The sequence below is a fragment of the Crotalus tigris genome, unplaced genomic scaffold (assembly GCF_016545835.1).
Source record: "Crotalus tigris isolate CLP2741 ecotype Arizona unplaced genomic scaffold, ASM1654583v1 scf7180000023617.9722795, whole genome shotgun sequence".
Taxonomy (NCBI): Eukaryota; Metazoa; Chordata; class Lepidosauria; order Squamata; family Viperidae; genus Crotalus; species Crotalus tigris.
The window spans coordinates 394067-420291 of NW_024100081.1; the positions used below are offsets into that span (position 1 = coordinate 394067).

At 37.0% G+C, this 26225-nt stretch overlaps 1 protein-coding gene across 5 annotated transcripts in view; it reads right to left on the reverse strand.

Annotated features, from left to right (window-relative positions):
- Window positions 1–26225, reverse strand: part of FGGY (FGGY carbohydrate kinase domain containing) — a 148322-nt gene that overhangs the window by 15663 nt on the left and 106434 nt on the right. For 3 of the 5 annotated variants that reach the window (XR_005553779.1, XR_005553778.1, XM_039319916.1), the window contains exon 14: window positions 24271–24365. Coding sequence is in view for 3 of the 5 variants with exons in the window: in XM_039319916.1 (XP_039175850.1) it covers window positions 24271–24365 (95 nt within the window). In the remaining 2 variants the exon portion in view is untranslated. Of the gene's footprint in view, window positions 1–5176; window positions 5248–24270; window positions 24366–26225 lie in introns of all 5 variants that reach the window. The other 2 variants (XM_039319913.1, XM_039319915.1) reach the window with 1 other exon arrangement.

The window sequence follows — 26225 nt, forward strand, 5'->3', positions numbered from 1 at the left end:
ATCCACAAATTTTCTAGCTTGATTATAACTAGACCCTCTGCTGATCTTTTTATTCAGTTACATGTGCTACGTTTAATATTGCAAATACTTTGATCCTATTATCAGAGCTGGCTGGCTCATCTTAAGTGAAGTATTTACAACTATCATGAAATCTCCTTTGAGCTGAGTCGTGAATTCGCGGGGAGTTTTCTTTGCACCAATACTAACCAGGTTCAAGCTCCTTTAGCATTTTAGATAAATATTTTAGTATTTTATTTTATAAGTATTTTAGTATTTTAGATAACTCAATATTGGGTAGGTGTTTTCAGCCTTTTTCTCCCGTTTTCTGTTGCTTATGGCTCCCCAACACAATCAGGGAAGATTTCCATTAAGGAATCAACATACAATACATGCTCATCATTGCACATACTGTTCCTAGATGGAACTTTCAATAGCACATACAATCTTTAAGGAACACTTTCAAGTCATACCAGCTGGCGTGATTCATATCAAATACTATGAGGCTCTTTTGGAATGCCAACTTTGTACCTCTGGAGGTTTTGTGTTTAAAACCTCCTGCACTCCATAAGCTGTTTTTCTTTTTATATTGTCAACTATAATCTTGAGTGTTGTACTGCTTTAGCCTATTTACAATAATGTTCTTTTTCAGAAATTATATACAACTATACATATGTCACCCACATGCCCCCTTTTTTGGGCTTCATAGCTGTGAGACAGTCAGTGCAAACAATTTCAAACTTGATAGTAAATTTTTGATTTTTTTTTAAAAATGAATTCACTGTATATGATCAAAATGCCCGCCCGATATTAATATTTGTGCCTTATTTTCAGTGAAATTCACTTTTCAAGCTGTTTATGAAGGAAATTCCATGCATAAAAGTCAAATCAGGAGACGTATCATATCATATGTAAGTGAAGTGTAATAGGTGTAGGTGTGGCAGCAAGCATTATAATGTTGGATTAATAAGCATCTCCAGAGTATAACTTTCTACCTTTAAAAATTAGCAATTCTTCTTAGAACACCACTATATTCGGTGGATGAACCAGTAACCAAGAATACCTTTATCACAGATATTCCTCACCTAGCAACCATCAAAGTTACAATGGTGATGAAAAAGTAACTTTACGACCAACCCTCACATTTATGATCTTTGCAGCTCTATAAAGGAAAGGAAACCTGAAGTGAGAACAGTTGCAGTTTCACTTATTGACTGTTTTACTTGACAACTAAGTTGCTGGTTCCAGCTGTAATAGCTAAATGAGGACTCTTTGTATGTGGGGAAAACGCAGCGGCTGGGAATACCAAACCACAGAAATCTACTGTAATATACAATATGCAGAATTGTTCATGTAGGAATTTTATGACATGCAAAATGCTCTTTTGTAAGCTGTAGCCATCCAGTTCTATCCGCCTATTTATAACTTCCTTATCAAACTTTATATTCACTGATTTAGTAGCCTGAGTATTAAAATCCTACATTGCTTTCCACAGTGCACCAAAATAACCGTTACATTCTCCTAAGCAACTCTTCTTGAACAATTGATGTATATCTTCAAAAGCAATAATAACACTTTTTTCTGTTATCACAGAAAAGAATAACTTCCCTCCACAGATGCAACAGAGTTGCTACGATGACTTGATTAATTTTACGCTCTTTCCCTCTTTTTGAAGAAGATGATACAAACAGTTGGATCATAGCAGAATACTAGCCTTGTATGTTTAATAATGTGTAGTTGGGAGAAAAATAATTTCTCACTGAGCTACATATATTATCCTGTTCCTAGGTGCTCGATAAATATTGAAAAGTTTGTTAATTATTTAAAAATATATTATTTCTAAGTAACTCAGATCTGTGGTTTTTCAGCATTTGTTAAAGAAAATAAAATGTTCCTTCTCTACTAACGTTAAAAATAAAAAAACCTCTCCCACCTATATGTCACAGCCTGCCTTGAGGCCAAATAAGGCAGGTGATCAGCAGCCCATTAAGTTAATCAACAATACACTTAGAACAATTTGGAGCAAGGCATACTATTCATGTTAACAGAAAAGAGACAGACAATGAGAAAGGAAAATCTTGAAATATGTGCCAAAACATCCTTAAGACTTTGTATAGGAAATCTGGGATAATTCCAAGATTCTGTTCAAATATAATACACTGTTTTCATTGTTCAGAGGTAAATGAGGGTTAGCAACAGAGGAAAGAAGACAGCAAAGAGATGATAGTTGGAGTCAAATACTGGATAGATGCTTGGTTCTGAAAGCTACTGATGTTATGAGAAGCCACTTGACCAAAAGTGCAGAATGAAAATTTATCCCACCTATTTTTTGCAACATTCATGGCATACATTTTGCTTTCATCAGCTTCAAATTCAAACATTTCTTCACCATCTGGTGACCGGGTGCTTAAAAAAAAAATCAGTTATTTACTTTATGATCTACAGCTACAGCACTGTTTACATATTAGAAGCTGGATAGGGTTTTCACAATTTCTTCCATATGTTAATTTACTCTCATAAAAATGCTTTCGATTTACAGGAATGTACTCTGCTCTGTCAAATCTTTAAGCACGAACCACAGTATAGCTCTTTTGACTATCCAGCTGGGATTTTATCATGAGAACCATTTCAGAGCCCCCCCCCCTCATTTGATTACCATAAAAACCCATGAGCATACTGTTAGGCTTCCTAATTTTGTGCCCAACAAAACAGTCGAATCATTCATCAGAATTCTGGTTGAGGAATTCTGGGAGTTGAAGTCCACAAGTCTTAAATTGTCAAGGTTGGACACCCCTGCTATAGGATTTGCTGTTCTCTACCATCAAGTATTCATCCAGAAAATGAAGAATAAGATTTGAAATTCCCATATGCCTGTAGATTTCATTATGCTAAAATTCTATTACATAGTCTAACTAACTGTCTATTATCAGTTAAAGGTTACAGACAAAACAGTTTTAGTAGTATATATAGATTGCTCTTATACTGTGCCTATAGCTTTCCAGTTTAGCGACTGTCAGAACAGAATGTTGAATTATAAAAGTCTCTGGTCTAATCCAAAGTGTGCTTGTTATGTTTCATATTAATGTGTTTATTTTCATGGCACTGGTTCTCTTGCCAACTTACAGTGAGCAGGCACTAATCATAAAGAAGAAATATCACTTGGCATGTCATTAACAGTATGTATACAGATGCACACATGCACACGCACACACACACACACATATACAAAGAATCTGCTTACACTATTTTCACTTTACATTTGTATTTAGTATGTAAAATAGTTCTGAAAACTTTGTATATTTGAAATACTTCTGAGAACTAAGTATAAATTTCTGATTTTACAGACATCTTTGACATGATTCAGCTGGGCTAATTCTTTTTATGGCTATAACATGGAAGAACATTTGGTAGATCAGAGGTCACCAACCTTTCCAGATTGGCGGACTGGGGGGGAGGGGTCTTTCACGTACCGCTTGTGCAGCCTGGGTCTAAACAGGCACAGCCTGGTAGTGGGCCACAACCCAGGGTTGGGGACCCCTGATGTAGATGGCATCCTATATCATGGAACAAATATCTGAATAACTTTATCCTACAGTATATGCTACTCGAACTACTATTTGGGAATACATTAGTAATAGCTTATATTAGTACCAGGTTGCTCCAGAACTGAGTACTCATTCTCAAAATGTTTAAAAGTCAGCAGAAAACAGCTGTGTATGTTCACTTCTTCTATTTCAGCCTCTCCATATTTTTTTCTCAACTAGCAGTGGCAGGTGTCATTTGATTTACTGGACACGATAGCCTGGTTCCTAAAGCTAGAGTAAGACATTAAAAATCAATGGGGCCTCTCATGCTTTTATTGCTCTCACATTGTAGAACTTATTGTGAGAAATTCTAGGCTGCTTTAATCACTGAAACCAAGTTTATTTTTCACTTGAAAGGGTGCATGTTAGCACAATCTTTATGTTAAACCTCCAGTGACATCTAGATGCTTAGTGTAGTGAAAGGTACAGTAGCATCTGGAGAAATTTGTAGAACTTATAGAAAACATAAAAAGCATTTCTTGTGTTAGTAGAAGGCAAACTCTTCTTGGTTTTCTTTGCAACTTTAGCTACGTTAAAAAACATAGGAGTTTTTGTATTATCTTGCTTGTTCTAAAGAAAGAAGAAATAGGGGATGCATGATAGCAGTAGTCCAGTATTTGAGGGGTTGCCACAAAAAAGAGGGGGTCACATTATTCACCAAAGCACCAGAGGGCAGGACAAGAAACAATGGCTGGAAACTGATCAAAGAGAGAAGCAACCTAGAATTAAGGAGAAACTTCCTGACAGTGAGGACAATTAACCAGTGGAACAGCTTGACTCCAGAAATCGTGGGTGCTCTATCACTGGAGCTTTATAAGACAAGGCTAGTCAGTCACTTGTCTGAGATGGTATAGGTTCTCCTACTTGAGCAGGGGGCTGGACTAGAAGACCTCCAAGGTTCTATTCTATTCTATTCTATTCTATTCTATTCTATTCTATTCTATTCTATTCTATTCTATTCTATTCTATTCTATACATTACTCAACTATGTATTTCAATTCCATGTAGTTTTTGCCAATTTGCATACGTAGAGGATGAACAGCAGTAAAAACACTACTCTTATACTCTTTCACAGGAAATGAAATTAAGGAATGTCATTCCTATTGGCATTTTTCTATCTTTATCAGGTTGTCACTCTCTGGGGTGCCTATGTAGCATCCTCACATTTTGCAAAGAAAAGAGAAGACTAGGAACAGAATGAAAATCCCCATGTTATGCTAAACCAACAGGTCAGTCCGTTAGAATTTCTGAATCGGAGAGGTGTATTTCAAGCCATTAAATTTTAATTCTAATCCGTATTCTTTTTCATGTCTTTTTCTACCTGACTACATAGCACCTACTAGTGGCTTGAAGAAAACATCAAGGAAAATGAAGGGAAAAAAAATATTGATTCTGTATTTCAGGGATGAAGTGCTGCCAAATGGCATGAGTAAATATATGAATAATTAGAACTTATAATTTCTATAATTATATAATGATAATTGATAAAGCCAGTTAGTGGTTAAAGCACCAGGCTAGAAAGCAGGACTTAGCCTTGTACAGTAAGCTGACTGGGTGGCTTTAGGCCAGTTATTCTCTCTCTCAGCCCAACTTACCTCACAGAGTTGTTGTTGTTGTGGGGAAAATAGGAGGAGGAAGGTGTGTTGGGTATGTTCAATGACTTGAGCTATTTGTAAAAATAGTAAAAGTGAGATATACATAAATAAAATAATTTATTATAATATTTTAGAGGTTTCCCCAATATCTGAAAAACACCCCACATTTATATAATGCATGTTTGATTTCAAACAATGAAAGAATAATCTACAGATGTCTAAATATTCATCTGTAATTAATCAACACATATTAAAAATAAAAATTTACATGTTTTCACTCACGTAAACATTTTTTATAATGAAACTCATATTAAATTTTTCCTAAGCTGATTTTAAACAACGTTGATAGTTTTTGAAATGAGTTTGTATATGTTTTTTTCTGGAATAGGAAATGGTATAGCATATTAAACTAATTGAAGTGGGTATAATTTTTTTTATTCTTGTTATGTTTTTAGAAAGGGCAGAGATGCTATGTAAAGTTCACAAAGAGAGAGAAAAAAAGACAATACACCAGAGCATGTGCATAAATTGCAAATGTAGACCATACAGACAGCCATCAAAGAATTGCTATGAATAATGAAGAAGAAATTATATTTGGCAATGTAGTCACGCAGCATGGAAAGAACTTTTCTGCACATTCAATTTTGGGGTGGAATAAAATAACTTCCTTTCTTAGACTTATTGTAGTGTTTACCTCTTTGTTTCTGTTCCCTCTTAGGGCCATGAACAGAAAGCTACATGATTTAATACAAGCAGCTTGATATTTCCAATGTCAAGTTAGCTGCATAGTCTGCTTTGGGCTACTGTTAATCTGGATGTCCAATTTACAGCTGGGGCTGCTATAGCTAGATCTTGAGATGATAGAATAATTTTGAAATATGATTTTTATAAAGTAGGCATTTCTTAATGAGAAAACAGGAGTAAAGGTAGGAAAGGATCCATTGGGGCAAGAGAAAGACTATGGGCATTATAGAAAAGGTACTGACAGAAACAAACTTTAAATTTTGCATTCTTACCCTTAAAATTATCCTAATGCTTTAAAGTCACTCTTAAACGTTGTTTAGCAACAGGCTTATGCAGAGGGAAGCAAAATCATCTACTGTATTTGTGACAAAGGGCAATGTTAACAGTGAAGATTACCAGTTAATCTTTGCAATTTAAGATAATGTTCTCATAAATTCAATGATCTGCTTGATATCCAATTAATACTAAATAAACATCATTAAGTTTGTAATATCCAACATATTTCAGTCGACTCCTCACAATGTGCCCAAGAAAAAGAGAGATGGTCAGTGGAAGTAGTGACATCTAAAATTGGTAGATTTACTAACTTTCTGACCTCAGTAAGCCACAATTATGGGCAAGATCCAATATTACCATTCTAGCATTGTTCTAATCAATGCTTATGTTGCATTGCCAAAACAGTTTGTAAAGTAACCATACTATGAGCTCCATCTACCCACCAGAGGCTCTGGTCATACCAGTTGTACATCAATGACCATTTAACATTTATCAGCTATACAACATTTATGAAGTACAAAAAATGGAAAGAGGGACACAGACATAACTAAGGCTGATTATGAGCAGACAGCCAGAACATGCAAAGATGAAATCAGGAAAGCAAAGGCTCAGAACGAACAAAGACTTGCCACAGAAATCAAAGACTATATAAAAAAGTTTCTTTTCAACATATTAATAACAAGAAAAAAGTCAAGGAAACTGTAGGTCCACTAAAGAGAGAAGATGGCAAGAAAGTAACAGGCAGTAGGGAGAAAGCAGAGCTGCTTAACTTATTCTTTGCAATCAGTCTTCACACAAAAAGAAATTATAACCCAACATACCAACAAAAAACTACTGCAAAAAACAAACTACAAACAAAAATTAAAATAAGCAAGAAAATGGTTAAGAGACCGCCTATCCAACCTTGACAAATATAAATAACTGGGACCCGACAGATTCCATCCCAGAGTTCTGAAGGAGCTGGCAGATGCTATGCAGAACCATTGCACCATATCTTTCAAAAATCCTGGAGCACCAGGGAAGTATTTGAGGATTAGAAAAGGGCTGATGTGGTTCCCATCTTCAAGAAAGGGAAAAAAATAGACCCAGGAAACTACAGACCAATCAGTCTAACATCAATATCGGGAAGATCCTGGAAAAAAAACAGATCTGCAAACAACTAGAAGCAAACAAATTATAATTAGTAGCCAGTATGGGTTTGTTAAAAACAGATCATGCCAAACCAATCTTATTTCATTCTTTGGTAAAGTGACTAAATTATTAGTCACTGTGGACATGGTATACTTAGACCTCAATAAGGTATTTGACAAAACACTGTGGACATGATATTCTTAGACTTCAATAAGGCATTTGACAAAGTAGACTACAATCTGCTGCTTAGTAAGCTAGAAAAAGGTGGGATAGACAACATCACCACCAGATAGATCTGTAGCTGGCTGACAAACCGTACTCAGCGAGTAGTCCTCAATGGAGAGAAGTAAACAGTGGGGTACCACAAGGCTCCGTCTTAAGCCCAGTACTCTTTAATATTTTCATAAATGACTTAGATGAGGGAATAGAAGGGGAACTCATTAAATTTGTAGATGACACTAAACTGGCAGGAATAGCCAAAAGTCCAGAAGACAAGTTCAGGGTCCAAAAGGATCTTGACAAACATGAACAATGGGCCCTATCCAACAAAATGAATTTTAATATGGAGAAAAGCAAAGTTTTACATTTAGGCAGGAAAAATCAAAGGTATAAGTACAGATTAGGCGAAACCTGGCTCAAAAACAGTAACTGGGAGGGGGACCTTGGAGTCCTAGTGGACTGAAATATGAGCCAACAGTCTGCGGCAGCAGGCAAAAAAGCTAATACAATCCTTGGTTGATAAACAGAGGCATACAGTATCATCAAAATCATGTGAAGTATTAGTACCGCTTTATAAATCCTTAGTAAAATCACACCTGGAATACTGCAATCAACTTTGCTCACCATACTACAAAAAAGATGTAGAGAGTTTGGAAAAAGTTCAGAGAAGAGCAACTAAAATGATCAAAGGCCTAAAATGATTGCAGGATTTGGGTTTGGCTAGTCTAAAGAAAAGAAGAACAGGGGCGACATGATAGCAGTATTCCAGTATTTGAGGGGCTGCCACAAAGAAGAGGCCATCAAACTATTCTCTAAAGCACCAGAGAGCAGGACAAGAAACAATGGTTGGGAACTGACCAAAGAGAGAAGCAACCTGGAATTAAGGAGAAACTTCTTAACAGTGAGGACCATTAACCAGTGGAACAGCTTGCCTTCAGAAATCGTGGGTACTCCATCACTGGAGGTTTTTAAGAAGAGACTAGACAATCACTTGTCTGAAATGCTATAGGTTCTCCTGCTTGAGCAGGGGGCTGGACTAGAAGACCTTCAAGGTCCCTTCCAGCTCTATTCTATTCTAAAAACTGCTACCATCTCATAGAATCTTATAAGTGAGCTTGTGCATATTTTAAATTCAGATACAACATGAATAGAATATGGGAATATTATTAATCTTCTGTCCTGTAAATGAAATCCTGCTATTTAAATAGTTTAAACAGAGTTTAAATTAAGAGTATTTCTATATAGGACCAATTCCATTCCCTAATTATCCCAAGCTGTTTTGAAGCCAACTATGAGCATCCTGACACTTGCTGACTTAGCTTAACACAATTACTCAGATCACCATGAACCTATCAGCACCAACTAGCAGAAGAGCACAAAGTAAATTATCATATAGCTCCTGCTACAACAAGATTAAAATCCCATAACAAGGGGAAAAATTAAATCATTAATGTCATCCAATCCTCTACCCACATTTTCAAAAGAGGTGCATATTTATGTTGAGCTGAAAGTGACTTGGCAAGTCTTGGCAAAATAAATACAAAGCAAACCAATAAATTCATTTTTGTTTGATTTCAAATAAGCCTTTATTGAGCTAGAAATATAGTCAGTTCAATCTGAGTATCCCTGGCGGGGGAGGGGAGGGGAGGGGCAAAGCATATGTGACTGCCATTATTTATTTATGTTTGTCACATCTGGGGATGCAACTATATTATCTTAACATTTGGGTGACAGCAACCAAATTCACTGTCATTTTGCCATCACTGTAATTAGCTCTGGATGCTGCTTCAATTCAACCCCAGAAGCGACTGCCATTTATATGAATGGACAGTTTGGGAGCTATTTCTGGACTGGCACAAAGATGACATATGGAGTTGCCCACAGTTATTCCTCCTTTGCAAATTTCACATCTCCCTATACAGAAATTATTTGTTTAAATCATGGCCACAACTTAAAAGATTAACTGGAAAAATCAACTTATCATATTTTAAAGTGCACTTCAAATATCATTCCACAGGTGGAGCTGCTGCAAAATTAATAGTAAAATTATCTACTTCATTGAAAATACAGGGGGAAATAACTAATGGTGACTTTCTTATATACATTACACTAAAAGTAGGAATATTATTCTGTCCAAGGGCTTCAAGATATGTTGCCTCTTCAAGGAAATTAATCTTCCTGTTCCCCATGGCTAAACGCCTGATCACATTATAAAAGAGAACAGATATCATTTACCAGCAATGTTCAGCTCATCTTTCCTTCCTCACCTCTCTTGAAACCTAATCTATGAGAAGTTAGCAGAAGGATCTTAAGTTATTTTCTGCCGATGAATGAAAATCACTTGGATAAGTATTTTTTTAAGAAATGTATCATCCTTCATAACAGAACTAGCTGCAGTACAGGTATTTTGTAGAGAATAGATCAAACTATTCTCCAAAGCACCAGAGGACAAGACAAGAAACAAGGGTTGGAAACTGACCAAAGAGAGAAGCAATCTGGAATTAAGAAGAAACTTCCTAACAGTGAGGGCAATTAACCACTGGAACAGAAATTGTGGGTGCTCCATCACTGGAGGTTTTTAAGACGAGAATTGATAGTTACTTGTCTGAGATGGAATAGGTTCTCCTGCTCGAGCAGGGGAACGGACTAGAAGACCTCCCAGCTCTATTCTATTCAAAGAATGGATTTGCGACATAGAATTGTTATAACACTGGAAAAGCAAATTAAAGATCTCAAATGTTTTTAATGGCTTGATCACGGATTCATCTTAATTTCAATTAAACCATGATTTAGTTTTGAATAAAGCTACCCAAACTAAGGGAGTAAAATGTGAAAATGCTGAAGCCCAATTCTCAGATTAGTTTTTACTTTCTATAACAAGTATAGAGAAAGAGGGAGAAAATTGGTGAGAACTTAGATAATTTAGGTCTCATACTAAAACAACAGAGGCGTCTGGCTATCTTAGCTAATAGCAAGAGTGATTTTTCTTCTTCCCAATTCCTTTTTATTACATATGCAGCTTCTGCAATCATTTTCAAACGTATCTCCAGTCATTGCCTTCTCATAGCAAATTCCGACAAGTACGGGAGAAGTAAACTGGCAGATTCATCATTCAGGGAGAGGATTTGTACCATAGGTTAACTGAAATGCTTTATCCGAATCTGTTTATCATGCCTGAGATACTGAAGACGAGTTTTTTGGGGCAATATTCTCAGCATTAACAATTACAAAGTAGTCAGTTGCAACATGGTCCTTTCTATTTTGGAAAAAAAACACTTTCATTGTATTATTCCCAATAGAGATGGGTAAGATCTTATTTTCTTTAAAAGATTGATCAAACAGTGCGATTTATTCAGAAAGAGTGAATAAGTTTGGGAGAAAATGAAACTGCCAAATTTATCATTCTTCACCAGAGAACCAACTACCTGCCAGAGAAGTTTTTTGTTACCCCCAGGCTGCATTATAAATTCAAAGCACTGTAATAGATCTACTTTAAAGGTCCTGTGGAAACTAGCAATGTTTTCATACTGTTTCAATACTGTTTGTTTGACCGATCAGTTTAGTATGAGATAGTCTTCCGTAAAGGATACTAACTTGGCTAATCTTAGAGCCCTCATTTGTAATAAAGGGCAGAAACATTCAAGGCAGCAAACCCCTTCATGAAGTTAGCTTGCTGAAGAATGTTCTAGTGGTTCAGACTGTTGTCATCAAATCTTCAGATGAAATAACTCTCGTGTCCTTTGAAAAAAGTCATTAAAAATAATCCTAGGCATTTCAGAAAGTGAGCACAGTGACTACATGCGTTTCCTTACAGAACACTCTGATCTCCCACACTGGCACAGCAAGAGTTCAGATCCAAGATGGGGAATTATTGCAGCAGATTGAGTTTCCAACTCCCAAGCACATGTCTGAAAGTTTTTCTTCAACTTAGCTGGAGGGAAGGGCGACCATGCTTTTCAATTTGCCTGCAATGCAGCACACATAATTAAGGAAGACAAGCTCTGGGAAAAGGAGACGATAAATTTGGAGGAGCTATAAAAGGTTATCTTGTTCTACCTTAGGCTTTTATAATTACACAATTCTACTAGCAATGCAAAAAATGGCTTTAATTGTAACAGATTGGAAAGGAATTATGTCTGCCTAGAGAATCTGGTCTGCATACAAAATATTATGCGGGTTTTGAATAGCTTAAAAACAAGAACCACTGTCTTCTCAATATGCTTCAAGAAAACTAAACAAAGCCAGGTAATTACTTTAATATAAATAACCGTTTGTACATAACATACCCATCGCTCTTTCAGAGTCAGCAGTGTTATATAGATTGTAAGAAATAATGTGCCAAAGAAATCAGAGGTATGAGAGAAGAAACAAGTAAATCTTATTTGCAGAAAATCGCTTTCTATTTCCCTCTTGCAAACCATTCTTGTTTCCACCACATTCATATACTGCTTCATACTCTGCCACTTGAAATTCAGACTGTTTATCTTGGTCTTTATGAGGATCTTACTAATTCCAGACATGATTCTTTCTCTTCATCTTGACTCATTCTACTTTCATGCATTTAACTTAGTTTTTTTAATTTATACTTTACCATAATATAAACCTCCTTGAATCATGTAGATAAGATTTTTCATTTATGTGTATAAACAAACAAATACCGTGATTTAATCTTCATTAATTCTTCCTATAAGATCTCATACTGATCACTCATTTTTACTCATACTGATCACTCATTTTTGTATTCAGTTCACATGCATTGATCAGACATTCACCCTTCAAAACAACCCTCTTTTAAATACTCATTTTACCTGCATTGAACTCATATGCTTCTCCTGATATATATAACTATTTTCAAATACCAAAGTAGGCAGAAGTAAGCTGTTATAGAAAACAAATATTCTCCATTTCTCTATCATTAGTGAACAGTGTACCAAGGCACACAAACTGATGAATGTGCTCTACTTTTTCACTACTCATAGATAAGTTGCAACTGTTTATTCCATTGTATTTGTGTCAGACAGCTACTGTAGTCTTGTTTGATCTGATTTTCAGATCCAAATTCCTCACCACATCATATAATCTATCCTACACAAGAAACAAATAATTTGGTTTTCTCAAGGAGTAAAACAGACTCAGCTACATAAAAAGCATCAAGATCATTGGAAGTGATAGTACTGCTGTATATTGCACTAGTAAAGCCACATTTGGAATACTATGGTCGGTTCTGGTCATCACTATACAAAAAAGACGCTGAGATCCTAGAAAGAGTGCAGAGAAAACAAAGATGATGAGGGGTCTGGAGGCTAAATTATATGATGAATGGCTAAGGGAAATAGGTATGTTTAGCCTAAGTAAGAGAAGTAAGTAAGTAAGAGACCTGATAGCTGTCTTCCAATATTTGAAAGGCTATCACAGGGAAGAGCAGGTTGATTTATTCTCCATAGCACCTGAGGGCAGGACAAAAAGCAATGGGTGGAAACTGTTCAGAGGAGATTCAACCTGGACAGAGGGAGGCATTTCCTGGCAGGAGAAAAATTGCTTGCCTCCTAGAGTTGTGGATACTCCATTCCTGGAGGTTTTCAAGGAAAGTTTAGACAATCGATTGTCCAGGTATAACGACTGCTGCCTTGGGTAGGAATTGAACTAGAAGACCTGCAAGATTCCTTCCAGCTGATTCTATCTGGATATGCAATCACTAACCAACACTTCTCTAATGCTACTAGTATTTCAAATATATTTATTCGTAAATACAGTGAACAACAAATGGGACATCCCATACCCTTGTCTTGCTTCCCTGCTCCCTACTTACCTCAATCACTAAGTATTCCATTTATTCTCACACATAATTTACTTGTGAGTAAATATATACCAGGCTTATCACATCTAGCAAACAAACTTCAGCTCCATAGTTATGCAAAATGTCCAGTAATTAAAGCTTGTTCACTTTCTCACGTACTTCTTTAAATAAACAAATATGCAATAAAACTTTATTTCTCACATTTGTACATTTCTCAATGATTTCCTGAGCAGGAAAAAAACAACAACAACCGTTGTGCACGGCCTTTGCCTAATATAAAAATGCAGTGCTGTTCACAAATTCTGCTTACTGTCACCTCTTGTACCCTTCAGTCAGAACTTTGCCAAAACACCTTCCCAGACACACTTAACAAGCTAATCCTCTTTCATATTAGAGAACAATAACAGCATTCTTCCAAACATCAGGGACAGATGTGCTCTTCCCACACACGTTAAACAAGTCACACAGCCATTTCATAAGCAAGCCATGTTCATATTTTGACAAGTTCTCATTATGCATTCTACACCTGCAGATGTATTGTTTTTCAACATTCTCACAGCATTTATGACTTCCCTTTTAACATATTTTCCCCTTGGACCTTAGCATTAATAGCATTTGTTTCAATTTTATTCTTTGACATATCACAGTACAAATTCTTTGACATATCGCAGTCTTTGAGTTTCCATTCCCTTTAGTTTTATCCCAAACCATTTCACCATTTTTATGTTTAATTACATTCACTTTGCGGAGGCGCTTCCTTTAGTTCTCTCCATCCACTTCCAGAACAAATTTTTATTTCTTTCAATACTGCTCTGCGCTTTCAATATCTCTTCTAATCTTAACTATTAATGATATTTTTTTGGTGTGCCCAAAATATTAAAATGTCTCCTTTGGATATGTTTTGATGGAATTACTGACATTTTAATTCAACTACAATGATTTTAATTTATGTACTTTTTAATAACAGCGATATATATATCTCCATCTGCAAATAATTTATAGTATCTATAAATAGGATAACTGAATAGTTTAATTCCAAAACCTCATTTCCAGTATTTTAATTGGAATTGAGGATAGTTCTCGCCACTGCTGAAGCTAACACTAGTATTTTGTACCAGGGTTTTCTAAAACAAGTACAGGTAATCCTCCTTTATGACCACAACTGGAACCAGCAATTTGGTCATTACAAGCAAAATGGTCACTAAGTGAAACCGCAACTGTGCTTACAATCTTATTTCAGCTTTCCTTCACTTTACATACATACTAAGATCATAAACATGGGTGCTGGTCACAAAGTTAATTTTCCACCACTGCTGTAATGTCACATATGTATTTCTTTCAGTAAACATGCAATGTGTACATCTGCTTCCAGGAGGTTCAGTACAAGATGATTATGTTACTTCAGGAAGGTATGTAAGGGCATAATTTGAAGTCTTTATTCATATTTAAAGCTATGACTTAGGAAGAAAATTTCTGCTGAGTCTTCCTTTATGTGAACTTTGCAAATGGAAACTTTTCTTTCTTCCCAGTTTCAAAATACATGTCCCTTGCCTCTACCCTGTATGCCTAAATTTCAGATTATAGGCTGCTTAAAATCAGATATACAATTTTAGTTGAACACGGACACACTGTTGAAGATGTTTCACTTCAACAATGAGACTAATTTTTAAATAAATGTGCATATGACTAGAATGTGTATATCTATGCTCTAGCTATTCAGCTTCTGGATGCCACATTTAAGTGATGATATAAATTGCCAAAATCTGAAAAGACCTTGCTTTAAAATTAGAGAATGGAAAAAAATAATAAGTAAATTAAACTAATATAATCTAGACTCTGGATGGATGGGCTAGCATTTCAGCTTGCATAGTACCTAGTATGCAGCTATATACTATTATCATTGTTAAACTAAACAATAATAAACTAACATAAAATAACATATGCCAAACTACATTGGGTGATGACAATATCTATACACCTATTAAAAATGCATTTCCTGGACAACTTTATCATTTTTCAACATTATTACAGCACTTCTTAAATATTTTCCTGATTGTTCAATGCATCATTGTACAGTATATGTAAATAATCATATTCTGTGGTTCTTAGAAATGATAAATAATAATAAAATATTTTAGCTTTCAAATTGAACTAATAGAAAGCTAACCAAATCTGATTTTTAACTACCAAAAAGAAGCATCCTTTCAATACCTAAACAGAATATTATGTGCCATTTCTATGTCACTTTATTAACTACAGTATATGCTTTGAAAACCTAATTACATAACATATTCATGAGAAAGTGACATCAAAAACACTAAACTTTCTGGGTCATATTTTATAAATTGCTGCAGCTATTCTGTAAATGCCAAAATGACACAATTTTTGTTAAGGTGGACGCTAAAACTATATATTGCAGAGAAATGGGACTTTACAAGATATAGAGGTTAACAATGGTTTAGCATTATATTCCCAAGTAACTAACCTCAGAATAAATTTGATACTTCTTCCTAACTAATTTAGCAAAGAACTGGGGACATGATGCCAGGTTTCATTTATCAGCAGAGGAAAAAAGCATCTTTACAGATAGTATAAACCTATGCATGTTGGACTATTCCTATCTGCTTTTGATAAGAGATAAAATACTTATTAAACTGGTTATAATAAAGCACATCCTACTGGAAGGATAGGACAGGACAGGATAGGATAGGATAGGGTAGGGTAGGGTAGGGTAGGGTAGGATAGGAGAGAGAGGGGGAAAGGAAAGGAAAAAGGGATAACGAGGCAGAAGGGTAACAAATGTCAACCTTTATCATGTGTCAAATAAACAGCAAATGCACATGAGGCTAATCAATTTAGCCTGCCTGTGAGAACCTTATGCTAGTATATTAAATCTGTAAATCGTAGAATCCTCCCATCATTCCCTCAGAACAGTTGTTCTAGCCAAGGAATGAATATATTGTTCGCTCAATACCATCTCACAAAAGAAAACTTAATAAGCCAGGTTGTATCACACACAAAAATTTAAATGCAGATCCAATTAAAATTATTTGACTCAAAACAGAACTAGCTGCTGTCCTTTGAAAATATATATAAAGCCAAATGTCCATTTACACCTGAGGGACCTGTAGATTCATTCTACCTGTTACTTTTACTACATATGCAGAAAAAAATGCACAAATACATATGTACTATGTATATATGTGCATATACAGTAATATTAAAAATGTTGGGTTGCCTTGCACCTTTTAAGAATAGACTTCATCCCACAGAGGTATTATTCAACCTCTCACTCCTAGTTCTCTTTCTTCCTATAAAAGGTGGATTGCTTCTATCTCTACCATTTTGATCAAGTCTTGGAAGAACATCAAGGGCATCAGAATCCCATAATTACTGTCCTTTTTGGCATGCCTACTTTCTTGGGCCAGTCAAACATTCTGAATATTGGGATTGAAATCATTCCACAGAGGGAAGTGTAGAATGCTACAAGTTCTTAGACAGATGCCTTTTTGGTTTCTGTTGATAAATTAATAAAGTCAGCATTATTGTATGGTTGCTATCTCTTTTGTCACTGAACTTTCTTCATATCTCTTCTGTCGCACTCAGAATGCAACTAGAATTCATCCATGTGCAGGTAGCCCTCAACTTACAACCATCTGTTTTAGCGACCGTTACAACACTGAAAAAAGTGACTTACAACCGGTCCTCACACTTATAACCATTGCAAGATTCCCCACGGTCACATGACCGTAATTTGGGTGCTTGACAGTTGGCATGTATTTACAATGATTGCAACATCCTGGGGAATCACGTGATCGCGAACTGCAGCTTTCCAGCCAGTTTCCGACAAGCAAAGTCAATCTAGGATACTGGATTTGCTTAATGACCATGTGATTCACTTAACTGCAGTGATCTGCTTAACAACCATAGCGAAATCAGTTATAAAACTGAACATAACTTACCATATATTCTGGTGTATAAGATGACTTTTGAGAGCGTTGAAATAGTCTCCAAACTCGGGGGTCGTCTTATACACCAAGTCGTCTTATACGCCGGAAATAAGGTAGTTTCTGGCGTATGACTTTCTAGGCATGCGACTCGGCATCGATCGTCTTATACACCGGAAATAACGTAGTTTCCGGCATATAAGACGACTTTCTAGGCATGCCACTCGGCGTTGATCATCTTGCGACTCAGCATCAATCATCTTACGACCCGGCGTCGAACTCGGGGGTCGTCTTATACGCCGGGTTGCCCTATACACTGGAATATACGGTACTTAATGACCGCTTTGTTTAAAAACAGAAATTCTGCTCCCAATTGTGGCCAATTGAGGAATACCTGTATCATTTTTTTAAAATACTTGGATTTTTTGCCTCCCCTCCAGTGTTTTGGGAAGAGGACCACGCTACCATGAAGGCAAGGTAGAAGTTAGAAAAGAAAATGCAGCATCTCTCTGGAATGAGAGATTTCTTGAGCCTTGCTTGAGTTTTCAGATTGAGTTTAGGACAGAAGAAGGATTACACACAGAAAAGGCAAAATATGAGAAAGAAAAGGATTTGGATTTTCTCTTCGGGGGAAAGAAAAGTGTGGGGGGGGGGAAAGGATGAAATCAGTGGGGAGATTATACAGGACAGGAAGCACAGGACTTCCCTAATATTAACCTACGTTGAGACAAAAGTTTATTTTGTCCACAAAGATGGGATTAAGGCAAACTTGGTGGGCAAGTCTAGACAGGGTTTTCTTTCCACCACCCCCCCCCTTCCTGGATATATTTACATATCTAGACACCTGGATAAATATATTGGGTGGATCTGGGTTCTGCTTATGTCCAGCAGTCTTAGGTGAATGGTTGAGGAAACGTGAAGGTTTTGCCATGTCCTGCCTGAGTATTTGCCCAGGCTAACACAGAGAAGTATGTGACCACAACTGGCCCCAAAATTTCTCTTACTAAGCGAGACATTTGATAAGTGAGTTTTGCCCCATTTTATGACTTTTCTTGCTACATTTGTTAAGTGAATCACTGCAGTTGTTAAGCTAGTAACACAGTTGTTTAAGTGAATCTGGCTTCCCCGTCGACTTTCTTGTCAGAATGTCACAAAAGGGGATCACATGACCCCGGGTCACTGCAACCGTCATAAATGTGAGTCAGTAGCCAAGCGTCTGAACTCTGATCATGTGACCATGGGGACGCTACAATGGTCATGTGAAAAACAAGCCGCTTTTTTCAGTGCCATTGAAACTTCAAACGGTCACTAAATTAAATGTTGCAAGTCAAGTAGTACCTATATTCTTACTTTTCTTCGTGGTATGCAAAAGAATATATTCATTTTCCTCTTTGTTCTAAAGATAACAAGCACAGTTTCTGAACTCAAATCAAAAACTCCCTTCCATAAAAAAGTAGCTTTTTTATTTAAGATGATCTTTCTTAAACTCTGCTCTAAATTATAGGATGACATTGTAAGTATAAGCATAACACAATTCTTTTGGCAACGAATGAAACAAGACAATTAGAACATCTTAAGCTAGTTCTGCCCGCCAGTGTGAACTTTCAAAACTCCATCTCTTCCTTCTGCCCAGTAACAATTCCATGATTAAAGGAATAGAAAATAAAATGTATCAAGAGCCATTTAGAAAGTGCATTAACAGCAAGCCAAGGAAATGATTCGTTAGCTTTTCCTTTTCAGTACTATGTTTACACAAGATGATTACACCAACTAATTAGTATTTCTTCCTAGTTTATATAAGAGAATTTTTTTTTTAGATTTTTATAATGAGATGAATGAAGGAGGCTTGGACTAATTTAATTGAGACAAGTTAATTTAGTTTCTAAATGAGATCTATACAGGTAATTAGCATAAAGCATTTATATCTTCATCCTCCTTAAAGGTACGCAAGCAAGCCCCCCCCCCAAAAAATCAGTAGAAATGGCTAGACAAAAACAAAATTGTTTACATTGGAAAAGTATAGATGGAATTTGTATGTCTTGATTATGCTTAAATTCTGGTTTGGATTTCTGCAACTACTAGACTTTGGAGGAGACAATGAATGCTTCACATTACAATAGAGAACAATTTCTAGGCCTCTATTGCCCAGGTGATTAGGTTAAAACATATCCTAGTTTGTTGAACAAACTATAATTGGCTGGGTCTGCAAACACTCTAAGACATAAAGCTGGTATTACCCAGTGTGTGCCTGTCTCAATACACTAGATTTGTACCCTGCTTTTTCTTCAGAAGTTCAAAGTTGCTTGTTGCATTTTATCACTATGCTGAGAGAGACAGCAAAGGGCCAAAGGTCACACAGTGAATTTCTATAACTGAGGATGGTCAGCCTTAGTCTCCCAATCCTACTCCTATCCTAAAACCCTATATACACTGGCTGCACCACATAAGAAACCACAAACTTCTTCCTTGGTGCCCACCAGAATCCCAGCCCTCTTTAAATGTATTAAAAACTTTATACAAAACACTAGCTTCCAGAATTATCTTTACATCCAAGAAAATCATTTGTTTCTACAAAGGCCCTGTAAGTGTTCCTAGAAAAATAGAGTAAGGAACTACAGTACATCCTAATGCATTGTTGTAAAATTGATCATCTTCTAAGAGGGAAAAAAAGTAAATCAGAAAGATAAAGAAAGGTTAATATCGATGGAGGGGCTAGATCAGGGGTAGGCAACCTTGGTTCTTTTATGACTCGTGGACTTCAACTCCCAGAATTCCTGACCCAGCTGGCTCAGGAATTCTGGGAGTTGAAGTCCACGAGTCATAAAAGAGCCAAGGTTGCCTACCCCTGGGCTAGATTAACTCACCTAGTCATCACTTTGCCTTCCGATGTTCTGGTGTTTTGTGACTAGCAATGGTTCACCATAGCAACCACATCGTACATGGAGAAGACCATCATAGCAGGGCTGTTCAGCAATCCAAAGCAAGATTTTCCCAATAGGTAAATAAATGATCCCAGGATGCTGTGCAAATATGCACTGAAATGCCTCAGTAATCTAGCACAAATTGTTTATCACCAAAGGTAGTCCTTAAGTTATGACAGCAATTACGACTGGAATTTCCATTGCTAAATAGTATGGCCATAAAGTCCAATGCCACATGACTGCATCGCTTAGCGACAGTAATCCTGGCAGTCACAGTTACCATTGTAAATCCCTGGAACTGTGTGGGTCGTTAGGTGGGAAGAGGCAGGAATCCCAGGCAGGAGCATGGATGGGTGCACAGGTGATGCTGGGAAGTGGGGGAGATTCCATTGACAGGCACTATGGAGCATGGGTTGGCTGACAGGGACTGCAGGCACATTTGAGGGCCACAGGTGGGCGGTAGGGAGTGCTAATGGGCTAGCAAGGGCCACACAGGGCACTAGAGAGTGTGGGGCTTGGGCGGCAGGGAAGTGCCATGGGTGGGTGGGCGTGCCATGCAGTGTTGGCAGGCAGATCTTGTATGTAGTACAAGATCTCATGTTCTGTAACGGGGTTCTCCAGGAGAAACAGTGGCGAAAGCGATTTACAGGAGCAACTTGCGACCTTCTCTGCCAGCTTTCCCACTGTCTTTGCTAGGGGGGAGCCAGCAGGGAAGGCCGCAAATGGTGATGATATGATTGTGGGCTGCTGCAACCATCGTAAGTGCTAGCTGGTTGCCAAGTGCCCAAATTATGATCACTTGACACAGGAGATGGGGGGGATGTGACACTTAGAACTTCAGGGACAGGTTGTAAGTAACATTCATTCAATGCCATCCTAACTTTGAACAAGTGGTTGTAATCCAAGGACTACCTATATGTAGTCAAAAATTAGAAAGTGAATATAACTGGGGGGGGGGGGAATGTGCTATTTTCACATTTACATGGAAGTCCCAATACAGGTAGTTCTCGACTTATAACCATTTGTTTAGTGACTGTTCAAAGTTACAATAGCACTGAAAAAATGACTTATGGCCATTTTCTCACACTAATGATTGTTTTAGCATCAACATTTGGATGCTTGGCCACTGGCATGTATATATAAAGGCTGCAGTATCCTGGGGTCATGTGATCACTTTTTGCAACTTTCGGGCAAGCAAAGTCAATGGAGAACTTAACCACTGCAGTGGTTCACTTAACAACTATGGCAAGAAATGTTCTAAAATGGGCAGAACTCACTTAACAACCGTCTCGCTTAGCAACAGAAATGTTTGGTTCAATTGTGGTCATAAGCTGAAGACCACCTGTACTGGATAAATTTCAGTGAATATCATTTCCTGGAAAAGCTGGAAACAACCGCAGAAGGGCAAAGGCTGTTCATTTACCAGCTGTCAGAGAAACTCTGCATTTACAACCTGTTGTATGTACTGCACAGCTCATAAACTGAAATTTAAAGGATGATCTGTTTGTTTGCTTAAATATAAAAGCCATATCACCACTGTCACTGAGCATCCTTTCATAGGAGAAAACTATTATTAACTATTTTAAATTATAATAATACATAAGTGGTTCACAATGAGGAAAAGATTTATTATTGCAGGTTTGAAGGAGGAGGTTACCAAGCCATAATCATTTTATTAATATAGAATTGTCATTTAATGTAATTCTGTACTTCAGCTATTTCACCCTTTCTAAAAAAAAATTAGGAGCAATATTTCCTATTCCCTGTACGTAGGTTTTTGCCACTTTAATTAGCAAAGATGACTCCAAGTCATATTGCAAAGAAAGCTACCATTAGCTTCCATAAGGCAATTGTTCTGATTAATGTACAGTAGAAAAATAAACGGGCTTTTATAAAACCATAATAATCATGGCCTCAAGTGTATAAACTCTGTCTAAAATAGTTATGGTGAGTGATAAAACTGGGAGATTGCCAAGTAAGAGTCCCATTCCCCTCCCCATACATATTTCCATTTAAATGCTATGCATTTGACTCATATGACCCAATGCATTGTTAAAGTAGGAACTGTGCCTGTGTTACACTTTTCAGACTGAAAATGATTCACCTCTACTATGTCTTTAAAATTCACCCTCCATTTTTCCTTGTAACATACAGTTTTTCCTTGTAACATACAGTTTAGTAGCAAAACAACAGTTCTTTTTTTCAAGAGGCAACTGGACTTTCTTGTTTTTCTTTGAAGACATTTCGCTTCTCATCCAAGAAGCTTCTTCACTTCTGACTGTATGGTGGGGAATGGAAGGATTTATATGCCTTGCAGCCTGATCATTTGCATTCTTTTAAAGAGTCATTGAGACCATTGGAGGTTTTTCTATGTCCTCAGGGTCACCTAAATAGTGCAAATGGGTGTGGAACCTTCTTGGAACTGCTGAAAGGATTGTGTTGTAGATCAGAGATAGATGATGTCGAATCCCTCCCCCTCTGTTGAGAGAGGGCTGTTCAGTTTTGATATAGATAGCCTCTTTGACTCCTTAGAACAGTGGTGGCAAACCTATGGCACGCGTGCCAGAGGCAGCACTCGGAGCCCTCTCTGTGAGCACACGTGCTGTTGCCCCAGCCTCGCCTGCCCCCATGACCCCCTCCTCACCAGCAGCCCCCCTGGAAGAGAGTCGCCCACGAGCGTGGCCCACGCAGAGCAGCACAGCCAAGGACATGGCAGCCAGGCAGCGTAGACAAGACTCTGCCCTCACACCCCATCCTGCACAGTTGATGCTGCAGGGCACGGGCAGAGGACGTGGCTGCCATGGCACTGCTGGGCTGCCTGGGCAATCTGCAGCGGGCCCTGGAGGCGGCGAGTGGCCCTGCAGGCAGGTGGGGTGGGGGATGGGGTGGGGGCAGGGCAGGGGGTGGGGCAGGGGTGGGGCCAGTTTTGGGGCACTCTGTCTCTAAAAGGTTCGCCATCACTGCCTTAGAACTTGAATGGAACAAATAGTTTCTACCCATTATTGTTTCTATTTATCCACTGTCCCACAATTATTATTTAGAAGTCAAGTTGGTAAAGCAATTATTATTGCACCATAACAAACAAACAAATCTCTGCTATGAGTTATTAATATATTCACCTCTGTTTTCAGTGGGATTTCTTTCTATGTAAGTGAGGATCAGACCACTGCCAAAGCAGAAGAAATTGGATGGTATTCATGAAGCAAATGTAAGAGACTATGGGAAATTGTTCTTAATATACAATGTTCTACTCCCTTTTTGTTAGAAGAACAATACAGAAGAAAAAGAATTTAGGAGTCTACCACAGAGTATAAGCACATACTAATTATTAATTATTATTACACTAAAAACACATATAAGTGCTTACTCTTCTATGTCTCCAGGAAATAGGGTTTGTGGTTTTTTTTTTAAAAAAAATCCACTGAAGGACATAGGCTAGTTATTTACAATTAGTCCATATACTGAGGGACTGAATCTTTTTCACTACCTCTACAAACATCCTGAACTCAAAAAATGGAATACATTTACTCACTTCAATGATACCAGAATTCTTTATACTATCATGCCTGTTACTATTGCCACTTGTTTCAACGACAAATTTAATTGATTTCTCTTCTTGACTGTGACCAACCAATATAATTTAATACACTGCATGTCTACTCTGTGATATAATGTCAACACTTCATAAATTAGAATGTCTACTAATTTCCCAGTGCAGAAATCAGCGTTTGCTAATGATGCATCAGAAATTTAGCTTTAAAAGTAAATTAAGTGCTCATTGCCTCAAACATAAATATTAATTCCAATTCCATGCTGAATTTCTCTGTCTTGAATGTCTAGGCCCTATTATTCAGCATTTGTGTGCTCCATGTCCTTATTTAACCTAACCAACTAACCAACCAAACCCATAAACAAAAAAATTGGGCTAAAAACACTGGCTTCTGTAATGATCAAAACCTGTATTTTCTCTCCTTCTAAATTATAATGTGCCTGAGGTGGAACAGAGAAAAACAGAGTTCAAGTTGTTGTATTTAACTTGAACCTTCTGTGATTACATACCTGCAGGGAAGCAAAATCTTTAGAAGCACAGGCTCCAAGAATAGCAGCACCCATTAGCACAGACTCCACTTCTTGGGCTAGAACAACAGGCATGCCTAGACAAAGACAACAAATCAGTTAAAGGGCCTGAGGTATGAAGCATGTAAGACACACCTCTCCCTGAAATATTAAAGCAGTTGCCTCTTTTTAAAGGCTGATATGGTTTCTTGGTATGATCTTATTGGTGTCCCCTAAGCATTAAATGCAAGCCAAATTGAATGTGGAAATAGCCAGGGGCAGCATTAAGAAACCTGCAGTGATATATGTATACTGTCTTAGGGTGCATAGATGAAATTAGTAGGTTTTCTGTGGTAAAAAATATTTTGACAAATAAAATTGTTTAAACTTGTGGAGCAACTAAATTATAAAATGGCTTTACAGCTGTGGTGCTTTAAATGTATTTTTAATTTACTTGGTGCTTATGTTTCACATTGTAAGTGCCTTCGAACAATGAATGTATTCATCTTGCCCTCTGAACAATATGAAGCTGAGGCTTTTAAATGTTCTATGAAATTATCTATTGGTAGCCCGTATAATTGGCTAATGGGTACTTGCATTTAACAGTAATATATTCAGTATTTCCCTGTCTTTTCCTGGAAGAATAGGGGATTGATACAGGAATGTTAGCTATTTTATCAGATAGATTTTAATGAGGGCAACAGAACCAAGAGCATTTTAGTCAGATGAACTCTGACATCCTATGTCAATCACAGTTCCTACAATCAGGAAAAATTCCAAAGCTGCAGAAAGGCCTCTTTGTCCAACATTCTGCTTGGCTATTAGATACAGTCAAAGGACCCCAGTTTAAAATTTAATCAGAATTATCTATTAATAGATCTTTAATTTTAGACATCAGAAAGAGCTCTTGGTTCCAAAGCTATTTGAATTAGATAAGGAAAAAGGTCCAATCACATTGGACAAATAGAAAAGACCGCTGTGGCAACAGCCTGTTGTGCATATCTAGCTCAGGTCAAGACCTTATATCATTTGGTTCACTTTTTCTGCTTTCAAGAAATGTAATTACTTAATGCTGATTTTGATCTCAGTTCCTGGTTTGATGTTGAAGAGATGCAAATCTAAAAGCAAAATACCCAGAGCTCAAGCTTTAGACCTGATCTAAACCATATTGGTTCCTCTGAAGAATAAAGAGCTCATATGGTTCATGGTTTGCTTTTAATCCCAACCTTTTAGAACTGTAGAAATACATTTTCCACAGGTGAAATACATATTCTTTTTAACCACAAGATACTGTATATCCAAAAATACTCATGCGTAAATGACGTTAGGTGAGTTAGGATCTCCTCTCATAGAGAGGTAACTTGTTATAAATGCTCTTGACATTTTGATATCTTCTTCTGATTTAAAATGTGCCGATTTTATATATCTGAAAGATTTGATAAATGGCAAATACTAACACACCACTGAATACTATGAATTAAATGCAGCTGCTTGCCTATTTTGAATCAATAGACATATTAAATCCTACAACACATGGTTTACTGTACATGGTTGCATTACTTGACTATTTAAAATTATTCCTTTATTTTCAACAAATTATTGCGAAATAATCCATCAACAAAATACAACTGTAATAATATTTCTGGGCAGCACAAGAAATATTATTTCACAACGGTACCTACTCTGAACCATTTCAATTCCTGGTATTTACTTATCTTTATATAGGAATTTGTTTTTGATTAAATCAGACTAATCCATTAATTTCAGCACCATTTATAATTATTGCCATGCTTGTCAGAACAATCTAAAAGGATAAATCCTGAAGATTCTCCTTACAAAATAGAGGCTTTGCTACTGCACTTTAGCTCTTCTCAGATTTTTTTGAGAGTCCAATGTAATAGTGTCCCTTTTTTCACTGAATTTTTTTTTTATCTATCCTAGTTGCATCTAGCTTTACT